Below are 15591 nucleotides of genomic sequence, written 5' to 3'. Positions count from 1 at the left end.
GAAGAAACCAGATGAGTAATACAAAGACTTACTTTTTTAAATATTGTGTAATTTTTGAACATCATGATGATGAGGAGGAATGGATTAGTTTTACATTTCCCCCCAAGCTCTTTCTCTGGGGGCTATACCAAAAGAGGCAGGCAGGCAGGCAAAGATCATCTCAGGGTCTTAGTCCAGATGGGCTGACCCCTTCCCACAGAAGACCAATAGCACACATGGTCCTTTGGGAAAGATCTAAAGCCAGAAAGGAAAATGCCCTTAAAATTCTTATTTATATATGTATTTAGATGGGAATTTTCATGCAGCTTTTAAAAATGGTAATAGGACAGAACCCATGCGTAACAATGACATAGGCTGGAAATAAATGAATTTGTCCTTCCCTACTAATGTTTTAGAGTGCAAGAGCTTTGTGATTTCAAAAGTGTAAAAGATTAGGTCAGGACTTTCTTTTGCTACTTGAAAATTGCTTCAGAATCATTTGAAATATAGAAGCTTAGGGTCTTCCAATAAGTGTCCAAATCTGAAGGACAAACACTGTTACTTCCTTTCTAGATCCTATGGAAGCATGGTGGAATTTTTCAAAGACTTCCAAACTGTTTCATTCAGCTTATTATTTTCCACTAGGTGGCATGTTTGCATGCCTATAAGACATGACTGTGGTCTAGGGAAAAAATTTAAAATCCAGTCCATCTCCTCTCATAAAACTCAAACCCTTTTCAATTTCCAAGTCTCTTTTGCTCAGGCTGAGATATCATCCAACCAAGATTAAGGGGAAAATTTGATTCCAGTGCCAATTGGTATTTGAAATGTGCAAGGATTTGTTTCCTGGAACCTTTCCCTCTATGAGTCAGGCCAGGCTACAGTGTTAGGGTTAGATCAGATTGTAACTAAAAAAGAGCTCAGAGTACAATAGATTACCTAACCGCAGCACTCTAAGCAATTTATTGCTACAGAACTGAATTTGAAATGATGAGAAAGAAAGAACTCTGAAATATTTTTGCGGCTGAAGGACCTTTAGAGCAGCACACTGTTTCTGCTCACTCAATAGCAGACTGTAGCAAAATTATTCAGAACAAGAGTAGTAACATGAAAGTAAACACTAAATACATTGTGTTATTACTTGCACCAAAAATATCTCAAAGCAGGGAAAATCTCATCAGTCAAGGATGCCATTTCATGATTTCACCTTGCTTTGGTCCTTGAAATAAATAAATAAATAAATAATCTTTGAAACAAACAATAAATAATTTGGTGTGGATGCTTGAATCCTTAAAAATACTGGTTAGTTGGAATCCTCTGTCACAGTGTACATTATGTAACTTTAAATAGAATCATAGAATCATAGAATCACAGAATTGTAGAATTGGAAGAGACCACTAGGGCCATCCAGTCCAACCCCCTGCCATGCAGGAAATCCAAATCAAAGCATCCCTGACAGATGGCCATCCAGCCTCTGTTTAAAGACCTCCAAGGAAGGAGACTCTATCACCCTCCGAGGGAGTTTGTTCCACTGTCGAACAGCCCTTACTGTCAGGAAGTTCCTCCTAATGTTCAAGTGGAATCTTTTTTCCTGTAGCTTGCATCCATTGTTCCGGGTCCTGTTCTCTGGAGCAGCAGAAAACAAGCTTGCTCCCTCTTCAACATGACATCCCTTCAAATATTTAAACAGGGCTATCATATCACCTCTTAACCTTCTTTACTCCAGGCTAAACATCCCCAGCTCCCTAAGTCGTTACTCATAGGGCATGGTTTCCAGACCCTTCACCATTTTTGTCGCCCTCTTTTGGACACGCTCCAGTTTCTCAATGTCCTTTCTGAATTGTGGCGCCCAGAACTGGACACAATATTCTAGGTGGGGCCTGACCAAAGCAGAATACAGTGGCACTATTACTTCTCTTGATCTACACACTATACTTTTATTGATGCAGCCTAAAATTGCATTGGCCTTTTTAGCTGCCGCATCACACTGTTCACTCATGTTCAACTTGTGGTCTACTTGGACTCCTAGATCCCTTTCACACGTAGTTTCATTCAGCCAGGTGTCACCCATCCTATATCTGTGCATTTTATTTTTCCACCCTAAGTGCAATACCTTACATTTCTCCGTGTTGAATTTCATTTTGTTAGCTTTGGCCCAGCTTTCTAGTCTATTCATGTCATTTTGGATCTTGATCCTGTCCTCTGGGGTATTAGCTATTCCTCCTAATTTGGTGTCATCTGCAAATTTGATAAGTGTGCTCCCAATTCTGTCATCCAGGTCATTGATAAAGATGTTGAATAGCACTGGGCCCAGGACAGAGCCCTGTGCGACCCCACTGGTCACTTCTCTCCAGGATGAAAAGGAGCCATTGTTGAGCACCCTTTGGGTTCGGCCGGTCAACCAGTTACAAATCCATGTAACAATTACCTTGTCTAGTCCACATTTTACAAGCTTGTTTGCAAGAATGTCATGGGAAACCTTGTCAAAGGCCTTACTGAAACATATACTTAACTAATTAGCAGAGGGTTTAAGAAATCATGTTAGGGGATTCAAAAGATGTGTAATGAGGCACTGGCAAAAGTGTCACAATGCAGGTTGGTGCCCACTAGTCAGTGTCCTTACACATAATGGAACTGATGTGTAACATGGAGTTATGCATCCATTACTGATCTGTATTCACATACATTATGTGATCCTGGCACACTTTCTGCAATGACAATTGCCTCTCCTCCTAATTTACTTTACTGGGCATCAGTCTCACCAAGAGAAGGAAGTCTTTTCTTTTCTCCTGGTGATCAGCCAGTGAGTGGATAATGTTTCCATCCCCTTGCATCAGCAAGCAAGGCTGTGACTATCAGAAGCCGGACTCTTGTTGCATGTCTGTGTCACTGTCTCACTGGCTGGCAGGCGGGTGCTGGAAATGTCATTCACCCTTAGCTTTATTGCCAGCAGAATTAACCTCCTTTTCCTGGTGCATCTGATGTTCAGTAAAGTAGACTTGGTCTGTTTAGAGCTGGGAGACACTATGCAGAAACCTTTAGATTGGGAAATCTCATGTCCTAAGATTAGTTCTAGCCTAAATTCCACATATCTACCCCAGCTTTTTTCATCCCACTTTTCCACTGAAAAGTCTGAAACATTCCTTGACCAAAGTTCAGAGTGTAGAAAACTCACAGACACCCTCAACTAGCTAGGGAATAAAGAGGATGGCTGAATGATCTTGGGAGCTATACTGTATATATTCATGTATAAGTCTAGAAATGTTAGTCAAAAAATTGACCCAAAAAAACTGAGTCAACTTATCCATGAGTCAATGTAAGTATTGTACTTTAACTCTTATTAAAAAAAGGAACCATCCCTTGGTGAAAGGCAAGAGTATAATCTGTCCTGGAAGCACTGACTTTCCTCTGTTCTCTCACCCATCCAGCATTTAGTGTGAGCAGAAACAGTTATCACAGCTGGAAATTTGTACATTCTTTGGCATTGTTTTTCTTTGCTTCATCCTTTAGAACCTTTGTTACATCCACCTAAGTTTTACCCTCGACTTATACACGGGTCATATCAAAATCCATAATTTTCACTCCCAAACCTACCTCGACTTATACATGAGGTTGACTTATAGTAGACTATATATAGTAGTCCAAAAAGTAACATCTGAAGACTCTGCCAATAGGTTTTCCCTCCTTCTTAGCTTCCGATTTCATACAATTTTCATCCAATCCTAATCAAAATTCATTGAGGGAGGGTCAGTACCATACATAGTAGCATGGGGGATTATTTGCACATTCAGCTCAATGCACTTAGGTGCCTCACCCCCCCTCAATTTGGAACTTGGCACTGTAGAGCTTCCTCATTGTATAAATCTTTTAAGGCACCTTTTGCTAAATGTGTAAGATTTGCACCACATGTGCATCATGCACGGATGTTGCTTGACTGTGATGTCCAAAGCCATCTTGAGCAGACATCATTGATAAGAAATAAGCCTAGAAAGTTACAAGGATGTTGAAATCTCTGTTATAATTGTATGTCTTTCAGTTTAGCAACTGGAGAAGACATGTTTGAGTAGAAGCTTCAAGCGGATGTGAATATTTTGGAATCTGGTTTCAAGTTCTTCATGACATACATTTACATGGCCAGTTATTCATGGTCATCTGAATCTAGAGGCATAATTCAAGTCACATATAAATAAATATTTAATCTAGTTTGTCCTCAGAACACTTAACTCTCATGGATTCCCCTATTGCTATATGTGTCAGGAATGAAAATTCAAACAGAAACATCAATTGCAAATAATAGGAATTTTGCTTGATTCATTTGTAAAATTTAAGTTATCATTTCCCTTCCTAAGTTTTTAATGAGATTTTTTTTATTCAATAGGAAATAAGCATCACCTCTTTCCTATGATACCTGTCACAATCTTCTTGTTTCTCTTGGAACCAGCTGCATTCCTCTTTCTGTCTTTTGTAAAGGAAGAGATATGATCCCCTTTAATACCTGAGGCAAAGCAGAACCCTTCAGTTCACCTATGAAGGGCAGGAGCCATTCTTCCCATCTGTACCTACCAGGGCTGCATCCACACTGCATAAATAGTCCAGTTTGACACCACTTTAACTACAGTTGCTCAGTCCTATGAAAGTCTGGGTTCTGTAGTTTTGTGAGACATTTAGTCTTCTTTGTCAGAGAATTTTGGTGCTCCAAAAAACTACCATTCCCATAGCACTGAGGCAGTTAAAGTAAAGTGTTGAACTGGATTATTTCTGTAGTGTGGATGCAGCCCTGGTGGGCCTACTGGCTTTTTCTTGTTTTGTTTTTTGGCATACCAGAAGTGATGTAATGCCACTTCTGGACACCTTTTGGGCCAAATTTTGGACATATTTATTTCTTCAGGATGTTTTTAGGAGATTGGGGGTCTCTAGGAGTTGAAGAAAACAAATTGCCACATTTGCAGGCAGCTTTAGAGGATCTGATGGCTTTGGGGGAGCATTTGGAGGGGTTTATGAAGCTGCATTTAGGAGCCACAAGAACTGCATGCAGCCTGCTTGCCCACCCTGACTTAGGTCATTATTCAACAGAGTATTTACTGCATATACCCTACAAAATGGAAGCAAAGTCAAGACTAGAGTTGGTTGTATGTTGGAGGTGATTCAAAGCAAAGCACCTCTCGTGGACCCTGACAATGTGGTAGGACAGAGCAATACTGGACCATGTTGATCTCCCACTATGCCTCAGAGCAATGCATGTTTAGGTTAAATGCTAGATAGATCTATCTGCTACCAGAAAACTTGGTGGAACAGACTGTTTTTTGTTTTTTGAAAAAGGATGAGGAATAGGAAAGTGAACAATTTTCTATTCTGACAGGCTTTTATAAATTAACTGCAATTGGATTTTAATGGTATGCTGTCTTATTAACTTTTATCATCTGTCTTTTAATGATTTTAATGGTTTTAATTCTGTGGATTGTGTAACTGGATTTTAAAATAAGTTTTATATAATTTTATTGATGTGTTCTCATGCATTTTTATCTCAATCAGTTTTAAAATCTTAAAGCTGCCTTGAGTCCCATTACTGGGGAAATGGCAGGATATAAATGACTAAACAACAACAACAGCAACAATAAGTAGTAGTAGTAGTAGTAATAGTTTTGTACTAAAATATTATGACTTGTTGTTATACTTGAATGGGAGAAACCTCTTAATTTATCTATTTGTCTGTTTTATAAAACACTGGTTTCTAGTATTTACAAATTTTGATTCCACTTTGGGTTCTACAAAAATAAAATTATTTTCATCTGAAAAAATAAACAGTCTTAAAGGTGCTGCCACATTTCCCCCCCCCCCCGCCACTCCTTCCTTCTTCCTTTTTATGCTGCAAGTGATGTACATGTCTACTTTGAATATGGCTTCTTTGAAAACTATCAGTTTAGATTCTGTAATATATTGCCCTTTCCTGCATAAATCTGTTTAGGAATTAAGAGCAGCCTTTTGCTTTCAGTCCTCCTACTCTCTCACGTGAGGTGAATTTCTGTTGTGGAACCCTATTCGTATTACCTTCCTATTACCTAGGAAGATTACTTCTGGTGCTACCAGTTTTTTCTGGGAATCAAGTAAAACACATTTTATTTGTGCAGATCCCTTGATGCAATTTGGAGGTTTTATACTCTCGGGTTATGGTTCTGTTTCATATGGTTGCTTATTCCGAATTACAAAGTCCAGTCTTCTAAATCCATAAGCTACTCTGAGACCTTTTGCTGCAGAGAAGCTAATGAGTATTTCAAACAAATAAATAAAATAAATGCCTCCCAATATTTAATTTCAGCTGTACTCCTGAAGTCTTTATTTTCACTAGCTTTGACATGAGGCCATTCCGTAAAAAGCATTCACTTGTGGTCTTGCACAGGATGCAATCAATAGACTTCAAAAATAATCCCTCTGTGGCCTATTACTGATGTATCATCCTGTATCATGTCCATTCATCTGAGACAGACCCCCACTAACATTTGCTTTCCAAATCACCTTGCAGCTCCCAGTCAAGGACTCACCAAGCTTACAGGATCAAACACATGATAGTGACATCACTGGAATGGAAGTGCTGTCCGGGATATAGTGGAGGAACATGCCAGCCCAAAGGTATGGAAAATGATGGTTAAGCCTTTCAGAGGAACGATCTGATCCCTTTGCAAGAAGAGACAGCTTGTGTGTGTGTGTCAGGATGTGGGGGATCCATCGGTGGTAGATGGATATGGAAGGCCTTCCAAATAAATTGGGCAAACCTCAGGCTTACAAGATGTACTTTGCTTTAATTAGAACTCCTGAGGTCCAGTAACTGAAACCAGGTGCAAATGGTGGCGCAGGGAGGCAGATAGAGAAGGGAAGAACAAGAAACTTTTGAGCACATGTTAAACCCAGGAATGTATGTTCACCTTTCTCTGGTGGTGGGATTGTATGTTCCCGTAAAGAAAGAGGCTATGATGATTATAGCACTGCTGTTGGTAGGGTCTCCCACATCGGACAGATGAGTAGCAAAGTGTGTGTGTGAAACTAGCATAAGGTCTCTCATAGATAATAGCAGTGGTGCCATAGCTAATGTTTGTTAGTACTGCACAGTAGGAGCCACTGGTAAAACAAAACAAACAGCTTCATTTATATACCGCTTCATACTGTGTCTAGGTGGTTTACAACTGTAAGGTAATTACCCCCAACAAGCTGAGTACTCATTTTAGCGACCTCGGAAGGATGCAAGCCTGAGTCAAGCTTGAGCCCTTTTGCTGGTACTGAACTCATAACCTTATGGTTTGTGAGTGAGTGGCTGCAGTACAGGCATTTAACCACTGTGCCACCAGGACTCTTAAACACTGTTACCTAAAATACTGGGGTGCTAGGAGGGCACACATAAATTAATCTGCTTAGGGGAATTTTAATAGCTCAAACTTTAATAGCTCTCCTAGCTTGTGTTTTCTTCCTCATCAATAACTTTTATCATCTTCACCACACTCTGATGTTGTTTGGTTTTCATATATGAAATGTTGTGGGGTGGGGGTGGGGATAGGCAAAGAGACCTGAAGTAACAACTTGGATGTATGGACTGGAGGAGCCATGTGGACATTTCTTAAAATTGGACTGGCATTGTTTCAAAATAAAATATAAAGCTATTTCTTATGATAAACATGCCAAAAGGGGGGATAGGGACTACGCCTGAAGCACTTTGCTATTTGTCTTCTAGTGCACAGCCCCAAATGACTCATGTTAAGGACACCTCTGTACAAAGCATGAAGCCTCTGGCTTGAATCCTGACTGATCCTGAAAAATATTCTCTGATAAGTCAGTCACAGCAAGAGAATAAATCTGGTGAGGACCTCATCTTCAGCATAGTCAGCATACTGGTTAATTCAACCCTGACAGAGAAAACCATCCAGTTCAAGACATCATTTTATAAAGTAATTACTTAGAGATATTAAATCATGGCCTTCTGAATGCCTCTTGTTTAAAAATTAATTCACCTACAGCAGCTTGACCCGCCTGACTTTTAAAGGTATGCTGCCTCTGAATATATTCCAGCCAGAGGGCATCCATTTAGACACTCAATCCTATTCCCATTGAAGTCAAAGTAAATTTATAGCCTGAGTTTCATTTGGATTAAGATTGAGGCAGATGGCAAAATGCCACACCGGCGATTGTACCGACCTTGTGTAAAACATTGCTTCTTTGAGGCAGGGAGCCCTGTACTCTTACGATTGCCCTAGTGATCAAACACATGGCAAAGGCACTGTAGTTTAACAGGCTATATGACTTCTATCACTTGCTCCTAGCCTTACACACAAGTTCCCCTTGAAAAATAAGATATGGCATCCACATACATATTTTAAATGGATGAATATTACAAGAAATGCCATTAGCTGCGGTAGGGAACTCAATCACCGGCGGTAGGGAAGAGGCTGTGATTAAAAATTTATGTGGAGAAATGTAGAGAAGTCACGGCTGTTTGCATCCAAGAGCAGAAAGTCTTAATACTGGCAAGACTGGAATCCCCATGGATACAAGATTCCCTCTTATATCACAACTGAGAAGAGGGAGGTATTTTGGGTGAGCTAGAATGGCTCTGTTCATCCATGGAGCTTTTACATCCACAACCCCAGACATTAGGAATATGAAAGGTTCCCAAGGTTTATTATTACTGCTTTTTCAAAATATATACTATAAAAGTAAAAATGATGGGGGTCCATTTTCAGATCCTAAAACAGTAGTGATATCACATTACTTTCAGATTCAATTTCAGCCTACTTGGGACCATGGAGGGAAATGCTGGACTTTTAGGACAAAACCCAGAAAGTAACAAACCAACAAAAATAGAAATTGCTAATATAATAATAATAACAACAATAATTTTTATTTATATCCCACTTTTTGTGAAAACAATCAAAGTGGCCTACAACATTTAAAAACATTCTACATTCCATAGTATATATACCATATCCCCCTTAAAAAAGAATTAAACAGGTTAGAGTTAAAATTACAAAAAAATAAGCCATTAATATGTAATAAACAATAGACCACTTGGGGCTTAGAAAAATTGGTGTTTTTGATGTTAAACAGTACAGTGGCTTGAAATTTCTTTAAAAGGTGAGTTGAGAACTCCTATAGGCTTCCAGGAAATACCATTCACCCTTGAGGAGCTGACAAGGGACATTCTGGGCCATTTGGAGGAGTCATTTTTGTTGTATGCCTTCAGGTCATTTCTGACATTTGGACACCCTAAGACCTTATCATGTGGTTTTCTTGGCAAGATTTGTTCAGAGGAGGTTTGCCATTGCATTCCCTGAAGCTGAGAGAGTATGATTTGCCACAGATCACCCAGTGGGTTTCATGGCTAAGCTGAGAACTAAACCCTGGTTTCCAGAGTAGTAGTCTAACACTCAAAGCACTATGCCATGCTGGCTCTCTTTGGAGAAGTTAAGGGTGATAAAATATATGTGGCAGTACATGTGGTCCCAGAGCTACCGGTTGCCTATCCATCCTACGAATCATACCACATATGGTTGGGAAAGCTAGACAGTGAAGAAAGCTGATAGGAAGAGAATGAACTCATTTAAAATGTAGTACTGGAGGACAATGCTGTGGATACCATGAATGGTCCAAAAGACAGATAAATGGGTTTGAAAGCAAATCATGTCTGCACTTTCATTAGAAGTCAAGATGACTAAATTGAGGCTATCATACTTTTGGCATACCACGAGAAGACATGATTCCTTAGAAAAGACAATAATGGTGGTAAAGTGGAAGGCAGCAGAAAAAGGGGAAGACTATAACACAGGTGGATTGACTCAATAAAGGCAGCCACAGCTTTGAGTCTGTAAGTCTTTCACTGGGCTGTTAATAACAAAGAGCCTGTGCAGACTGGTGTGGGGATTGCATGGGGGCATGGTGTGCACATGCCAGCCACCCCCACACTGCCCCCATGCTGGCATCATGCTGTGTGTCCAACCACACAGTGTGGGGCATCACAGTGCTACATTGGTGCTGAACAAAAGGAGTGCCGAAAAGCTACCTTTGTAGTGGCTAGGGTGCTCTTTTCACAGCATGAAAAGAGTCGCTTTTTGCAGCTTCTTTTTTTTGTGCCATGGAAAGGCCAGATTGGGGCTGCGGCATGTGGTTGCCATGGCCCTAATCTGGCAAGGAAAAGGGCGGCACAGAGCCACCCCTTAGATGGTCTGTTGAGCCCCAAAGTTTTCTGGAGGTCTCTCATTCATATGATTGCTCTAAGTCAAAGCTAACTTGATAGCAATTAACAACATCCTTCACCATAGCATCACTGTACTTGCTGCCAAAATTCAGTAATGGAATTGCAATGGAGAAAGAGTATAGTCTCAAAGGTTGTCACAAAATTGCCGGTCCTTTTTTAAAATCTTAACGTGCTGGAGGTTTAACTTAGGATCTTCTTCATGTAAAACATGGGCACCACCATGTCCATCCCAGACAAACACAAAAGCACAAAAGCAACAAACATGAGTTTATGATCCATGCTCATCATGGAGCTGTGAAAGGCTACAACTCTCTGTTGAGTGGCTTGTCTCTGAATTTTGAGTGACATGGCCCACATTTAATTACTGAACATAATTCCTGCAAAGAAATATAAAATGCTACAATGGAGCTGAAAGGAAGATTGGGGGTTATACAAACTGTAGCATATCTCAAAGTAAAGCAGCTAGTTGATTTAATAAGGAGGGTGTTGCATGTGATTGACTGTTTGGAGGGGGAAATGCCATCACACTGGCAGCCAATATATTTGGGAACAAAAGAATAGTAAGTGAAAGGATAAAAGGACATCCATCAGGTGGTCCCTTATCACAGGAAAGTAACTGATCCCTCCCCTCCCATCATAGATGATATCGTCACACTGCCACCTGATAAATCCTATGTAATTAATTGGGATGAATGCAGGTATTTAACTCCTGTTGACAGTTACAGCCATATGAAGATAACAGCAACCACTGAGAATGTGAACAGAGATTTCAGCTTATATTGCAGCCTTGGTTGCTGCTAGGATAAGCTGTAAGGACAGCTAGATCTCACATCCCCATGTGGAGTACTTAATTGTTGCTTTCTATAATTATAGCATGTAGAATTTATTTGTGCCATCTTTCAGTACAACCTCTTGTTCATCATGGCTTTTGATATGGTTTGAAAAGTGCCATCCCATCTGTCAGAAGGAAGGATGTATGACCTAGATCAGAAATGTGCAAATGGTCTCCCCTCTTTCTGCTACCTTTGCAGCATTTCACTCCTCCCAGGCCATTCTTTTTCTCATCAAAATAAAAAGTGAATTACTTCCCTTTGAAGGAGGGACAATTCTCCCTTTGAAAAGTCTGTAGACCCTTCCCACTGTTTAACATTTAAAAAAAAAATCCCCACTTCCCCCCCTCAAAACTAAACATTTTTGGTTCCTTTCCAAAATTCTATTCAGCAAGATGGACTAAATGCAAACCATCTATTCAAGTAAGGCGTCATCTATATTTTGAAATTAATGCAGCTTGACACTGCTTTAACTGGCATGGCTCAATGTTATGGATTTATGGGATTTATAGTTTCATGAGATATTTAGCCTTCTTTGACAGAGAGTTCTGGTACCACAACAAACTACAAATCCCAGGATTCCATAGGATGGTGCCATGACAATTAAAGAGGTGTCAAACTGCATTAATTCTGTATTGTGGCAGCAGCCTAAGGATATTATCACATGGGGATAAGAAATGGAAGAAAAGTGCTATGCTTTCATCATGTTTGCATGATTGCAGGAAGATTTTCACATGATGTCATGCACATACCGTACTTCTCCCATCATCGAAGCATTGTGCGAGTGCAACTTCTCATTAATGATAAAAAAGCGTTAATGGCTTGCTAATATAGCTTCATTAGCGCTATTGTGAAAGTGTGAAAGGTAATCACATTTCAATAGTGCCATTGAGAATCCATCATTAATCCTTCCAGAAATAAATTGAATCCCTCAGTCTCCCAGTGTGTTGTTCAGCAGAATCACTTCCTGAATCACACTTGTGAGTCAAAGCAGTGAGAGATTACCTGTTTTTTCTCTCTAATCACAACCCCTTCTTTTGTAAAAGTGCTATTTTACCACTCATGAATAGTTTATGACCTGTTATTGCGACACCGTGTGAAAGTAAGTGTTGCAATTTTGCCATTGCTAAATAATGTCCAAATAGTGTTATTAAAGTGTAAATATCCCTCGTGTGATAATCTCCTAAATCTTTGGTGAGAGATGGAGACAAGTTGGTGTCTATTTCTCCGTGCCAAGCTGTGCAAAAGATGCTAGATGATGTAGCCATTGTGCCTCTGCCCCTTCTCCCAGCTCTGCTTCCTTCACTTGGCTGCCTGTTTCTCCCTTTATTAGCCTCCTTTTGCCTTTGATTGTTCAAACTTTGGTGTACGTATACTGGAGAAACTTCACATTCTATCAGAGTCCAATAGGATTTTGACCAGAGAGAATGCAAATCCAGGTTGTGTTGAGAGCAATCTAATGCTAAGTCCACGTTTACTCTGAATGCACAAAGGCAAACTATTGACTGAATCAAAGCATTGTATATCATATGCTGTACTGCTTGATCCTTCAGGATACAGAGACTAGATTTTAGAACCATGCTCAGATATTAGACTGTCTTCTCTATACAAAATAGCTTTAGGAGTTAAAAATCATGTCAACTAAGCAACAAACCTCAGCTCCTGCCTTTCTTTCTTCTTGGCAACCCCTGTGACCCTGGAGGCATTTATCTGCAAATAGCAGCAAGCCCAGTGGATCTGTGGAAACTAAGATAAGAAGGGGGGAAATAGACAGTTAAACTATTTTCCTTAATCCCTTTGTACCTAAAGAAAGGTTTTTCATTTAAATTCAGTTTAAGGTCATAACTGTGATTCACACTGTTTCCCCTCTCCTTAGTCTCTTTCCAACCCCCCAATAAGCTGCTTGACTAGACTTTTATATTTAGTCATATTGAAATGTGTTGCTATGTATGCCAGGCCTTCAAACCTTCCTTCATGATCCACCAACCTAAATGCATCTCACCCACCAAATAAAGTGACTCCCTAGTGGCTTGGGAAACATTCTCTTTCTACTGTTGCCATGAGACTACAAACAAGGAGAGATTACCTGGCTCCTGGCAAAACAGATATGGTGGCCAGTGTTGGCCTTGGGATGTCACAACTTGTGCAGAATTATTAATAAACAATTACATTTCTAAGAGAGAGAGAGAGAGAGAGAGAAGACATAGTAACATCTTCAATGGATTCTGCTGGTAGACCTCCTGATTTGGGTATCTCATGATATGTTCACAGCATGATTCTGCTCATAGTGGCTATTTCTGTTTTTTTCTTTTTCCTTGCATCTAGGGAGATTGCTTTCTTTCTGTTACACATGAGTTTTTTGATTTTCTGGCACCAGCCTTATACATTACTGAAATGCAAACTTTTTTGTGTGGCTGAAACTGATGTAACAATATTTTGGCCTTTGGACAGCAGCTTTTTCAGCATATTCTGGTATGAGGTGAGGCAGCAATAGCCGATGGAGTGGTCGTAATCCACCTACCATCCCAATTTGGCAATTGTCACAATAAACCCTCTCACAGCCCACTTTTTCATATGTTTTGAAAATGTTCCAGTTTTTCTCTCCTCCTCCCACTTCCCCCTTTGTCCTCAGCTTACTTCAATGACTGCAAAGTAAGTTTAAAGTGTAAAAGCAGTTTAGATGCAATTAACTCATCAGATAAAGAGGAGGGGTGGAATCTTGCCCTTCCTAGAAGGCTCTCATAAGGCAAACTGCCGCAGCCCATCCTAGGTTCAGTGTTCTTCCTCATTAATAACTTTTGCCATCTTGACCACACTCTGATGTTGCTTGGCTATGTGCATCCGTTTTCAACTGTGAAATGTTGAAGGGCATATTTCAATGTGTTCTATATGCAAACTTTCCCAGGTTTGCTCCCTCATAGTGCTGAATAGGGCTGAGAAAGACCCCTGTTTGAAAACTCAGACAATTACTCTGTGTAGATAAAGGTCAGGGGAAGGAGAAGGACCTTGGACCGGAAGCCTAAAGAAGCAGAGTCCTCAGAGTGTAAAAAGTGTCATCTGCCTTTTGGTGGATAAGAGCTGTGACATTTGCCTGCATCAGTTTAAAATACAGAAAAGTTGGTGTGTTGTGGGTGTGGCTAAGTGAAAGAAAAGCCCCCAAATGCTCAAATTTTTATTTTTTTTAAATAAATATTCTTTAAAAACATCACATCTTGCCAAATTTTCACTTTAACCACATGAAACTATGAAAATAAATTTAGGGTGTGTGTATGATATTGTAATTTAAAGGTATATTTTTTATTTTTAATAGTTGTTTATGTCACAACATTCAGTGATATATAGGAATTATGATTTATGAATAACAATACAAAACACATTACTAAGGATCCTGTATGGTGTATTATGGGAGGAGGTCAATGGTGTATGTGTGTAACACCATGAGTTATTGGGTGATGCAAACCCTAGTGATGCCTTCCAGGCCATGATGGGGGGGGGGGCGTGTCAGAAGGGATTTCCCCCACTACAAATGGTTCCCCAACCTGAATGTGATGTTAGGTGGATGAATGGGCTGACTCAATATGATGCAGCTTCATGCTCATTTTGCTTCAGCTTGAACTATGCTGCCAGGAGGCTACTGGCTGAATTATAGGTCTAATTGTTTTGCCTGCATTCAGTGCTGGCTTGTATATAAAGAGCAGCGTGAGGGAGGCTTTGGCTTAAGAACCATGCCTTTTCCTACCTTGTACAACAAATCCCAAGTAACCTTGTGAGAACACCCACATGCACGATAGTTGCTTGTCAATTTGGAATGCTTTATTTGAAATGATATTTTATTTACCTGCAAGCTGTGCAAGGATCATATTTTCTGTGCAGAAAAAGCCTGAGTCTTAAGTGTCAAACCACCCACCTTTTTCTTGAGGAGTGAAAATTAACAAATATTCTTTTCATTCCAGTCTAAGAGGACTTGTGCAATCCCCCTCCCTTAGGGAATGTAACAAAATATAATATTGCAAGACACCCTTTTTTAAGGCACTTGTTTTCATCAAAAGATGCAATAGACATTACACAAGTTTTCAAATGCCAAAGGCAAAGTAATAAAAAAAATCTTAGGTCTTGGCTTTTTGGCCCAAAAGGCGTGTCACCTCTCCTTCTTGCACATTTGTTTGGATGACACATGGCCCAAACCCTGATTCATGTGTGAACAGTTCAGATTATGTCTGGCACAATCAATTGTGGTATAATACCTTTAAAAGAAATGTTAAAAGCTTACCTCTTACTTGGGATCTTCTGGGAAGATCTGGATTGCTTCATTCCCAGACTAGGGTGGCTGCCTGCATGGGTGTCCCACTGAACTGTCTAGCACACCCATTACTGCTATGGGTCCCTTGCTTTGAGTTCAGAAGCAAGCAACCTGCAGTGACAGTGGATGTACCAGGCAGTTCCGTGGGACACCCATGTAGATAGTCACCCCAACATGAGAACAGATGGCAGCTAATGAGGGGAGGTAGGACAGCTCTGTGGTGACTGCCCCCAGAATATCCTGGC

At 40.1% G+C, this 15591-nt stretch overlaps 1 protein-coding gene across 1 annotated transcript in view; it reads left to right on the top strand.

Annotated features, from left to right (window-relative positions):
* MMRN1 (multimerin 1) overlaps positions 1 to 15591 on the top strand; it is an 83319-nt gene that overhangs the window by 21934 nt on the left and 45794 nt on the right. Inside the window, 1 exon segment of the mRNA XM_042469709.1 lies at positions 6500 to 6606. Coding sequence (XP_042325643.1) covers positions 6500 to 6606 — 107 coding nt within the window.

This window comes from Sceloporus undulatus, chromosome 5, assembly GCF_019175285.1.
Source record: "Sceloporus undulatus isolate JIND9_A2432 ecotype Alabama chromosome 5, SceUnd_v1.1, whole genome shotgun sequence".
NCBI classification, from domain to species: Eukaryota; Metazoa; Chordata; class Lepidosauria; order Squamata; family Phrynosomatidae; genus Sceloporus; species Sceloporus undulatus.
This window is presented reverse-complemented; position numbering and strand designations above follow the sequence as displayed.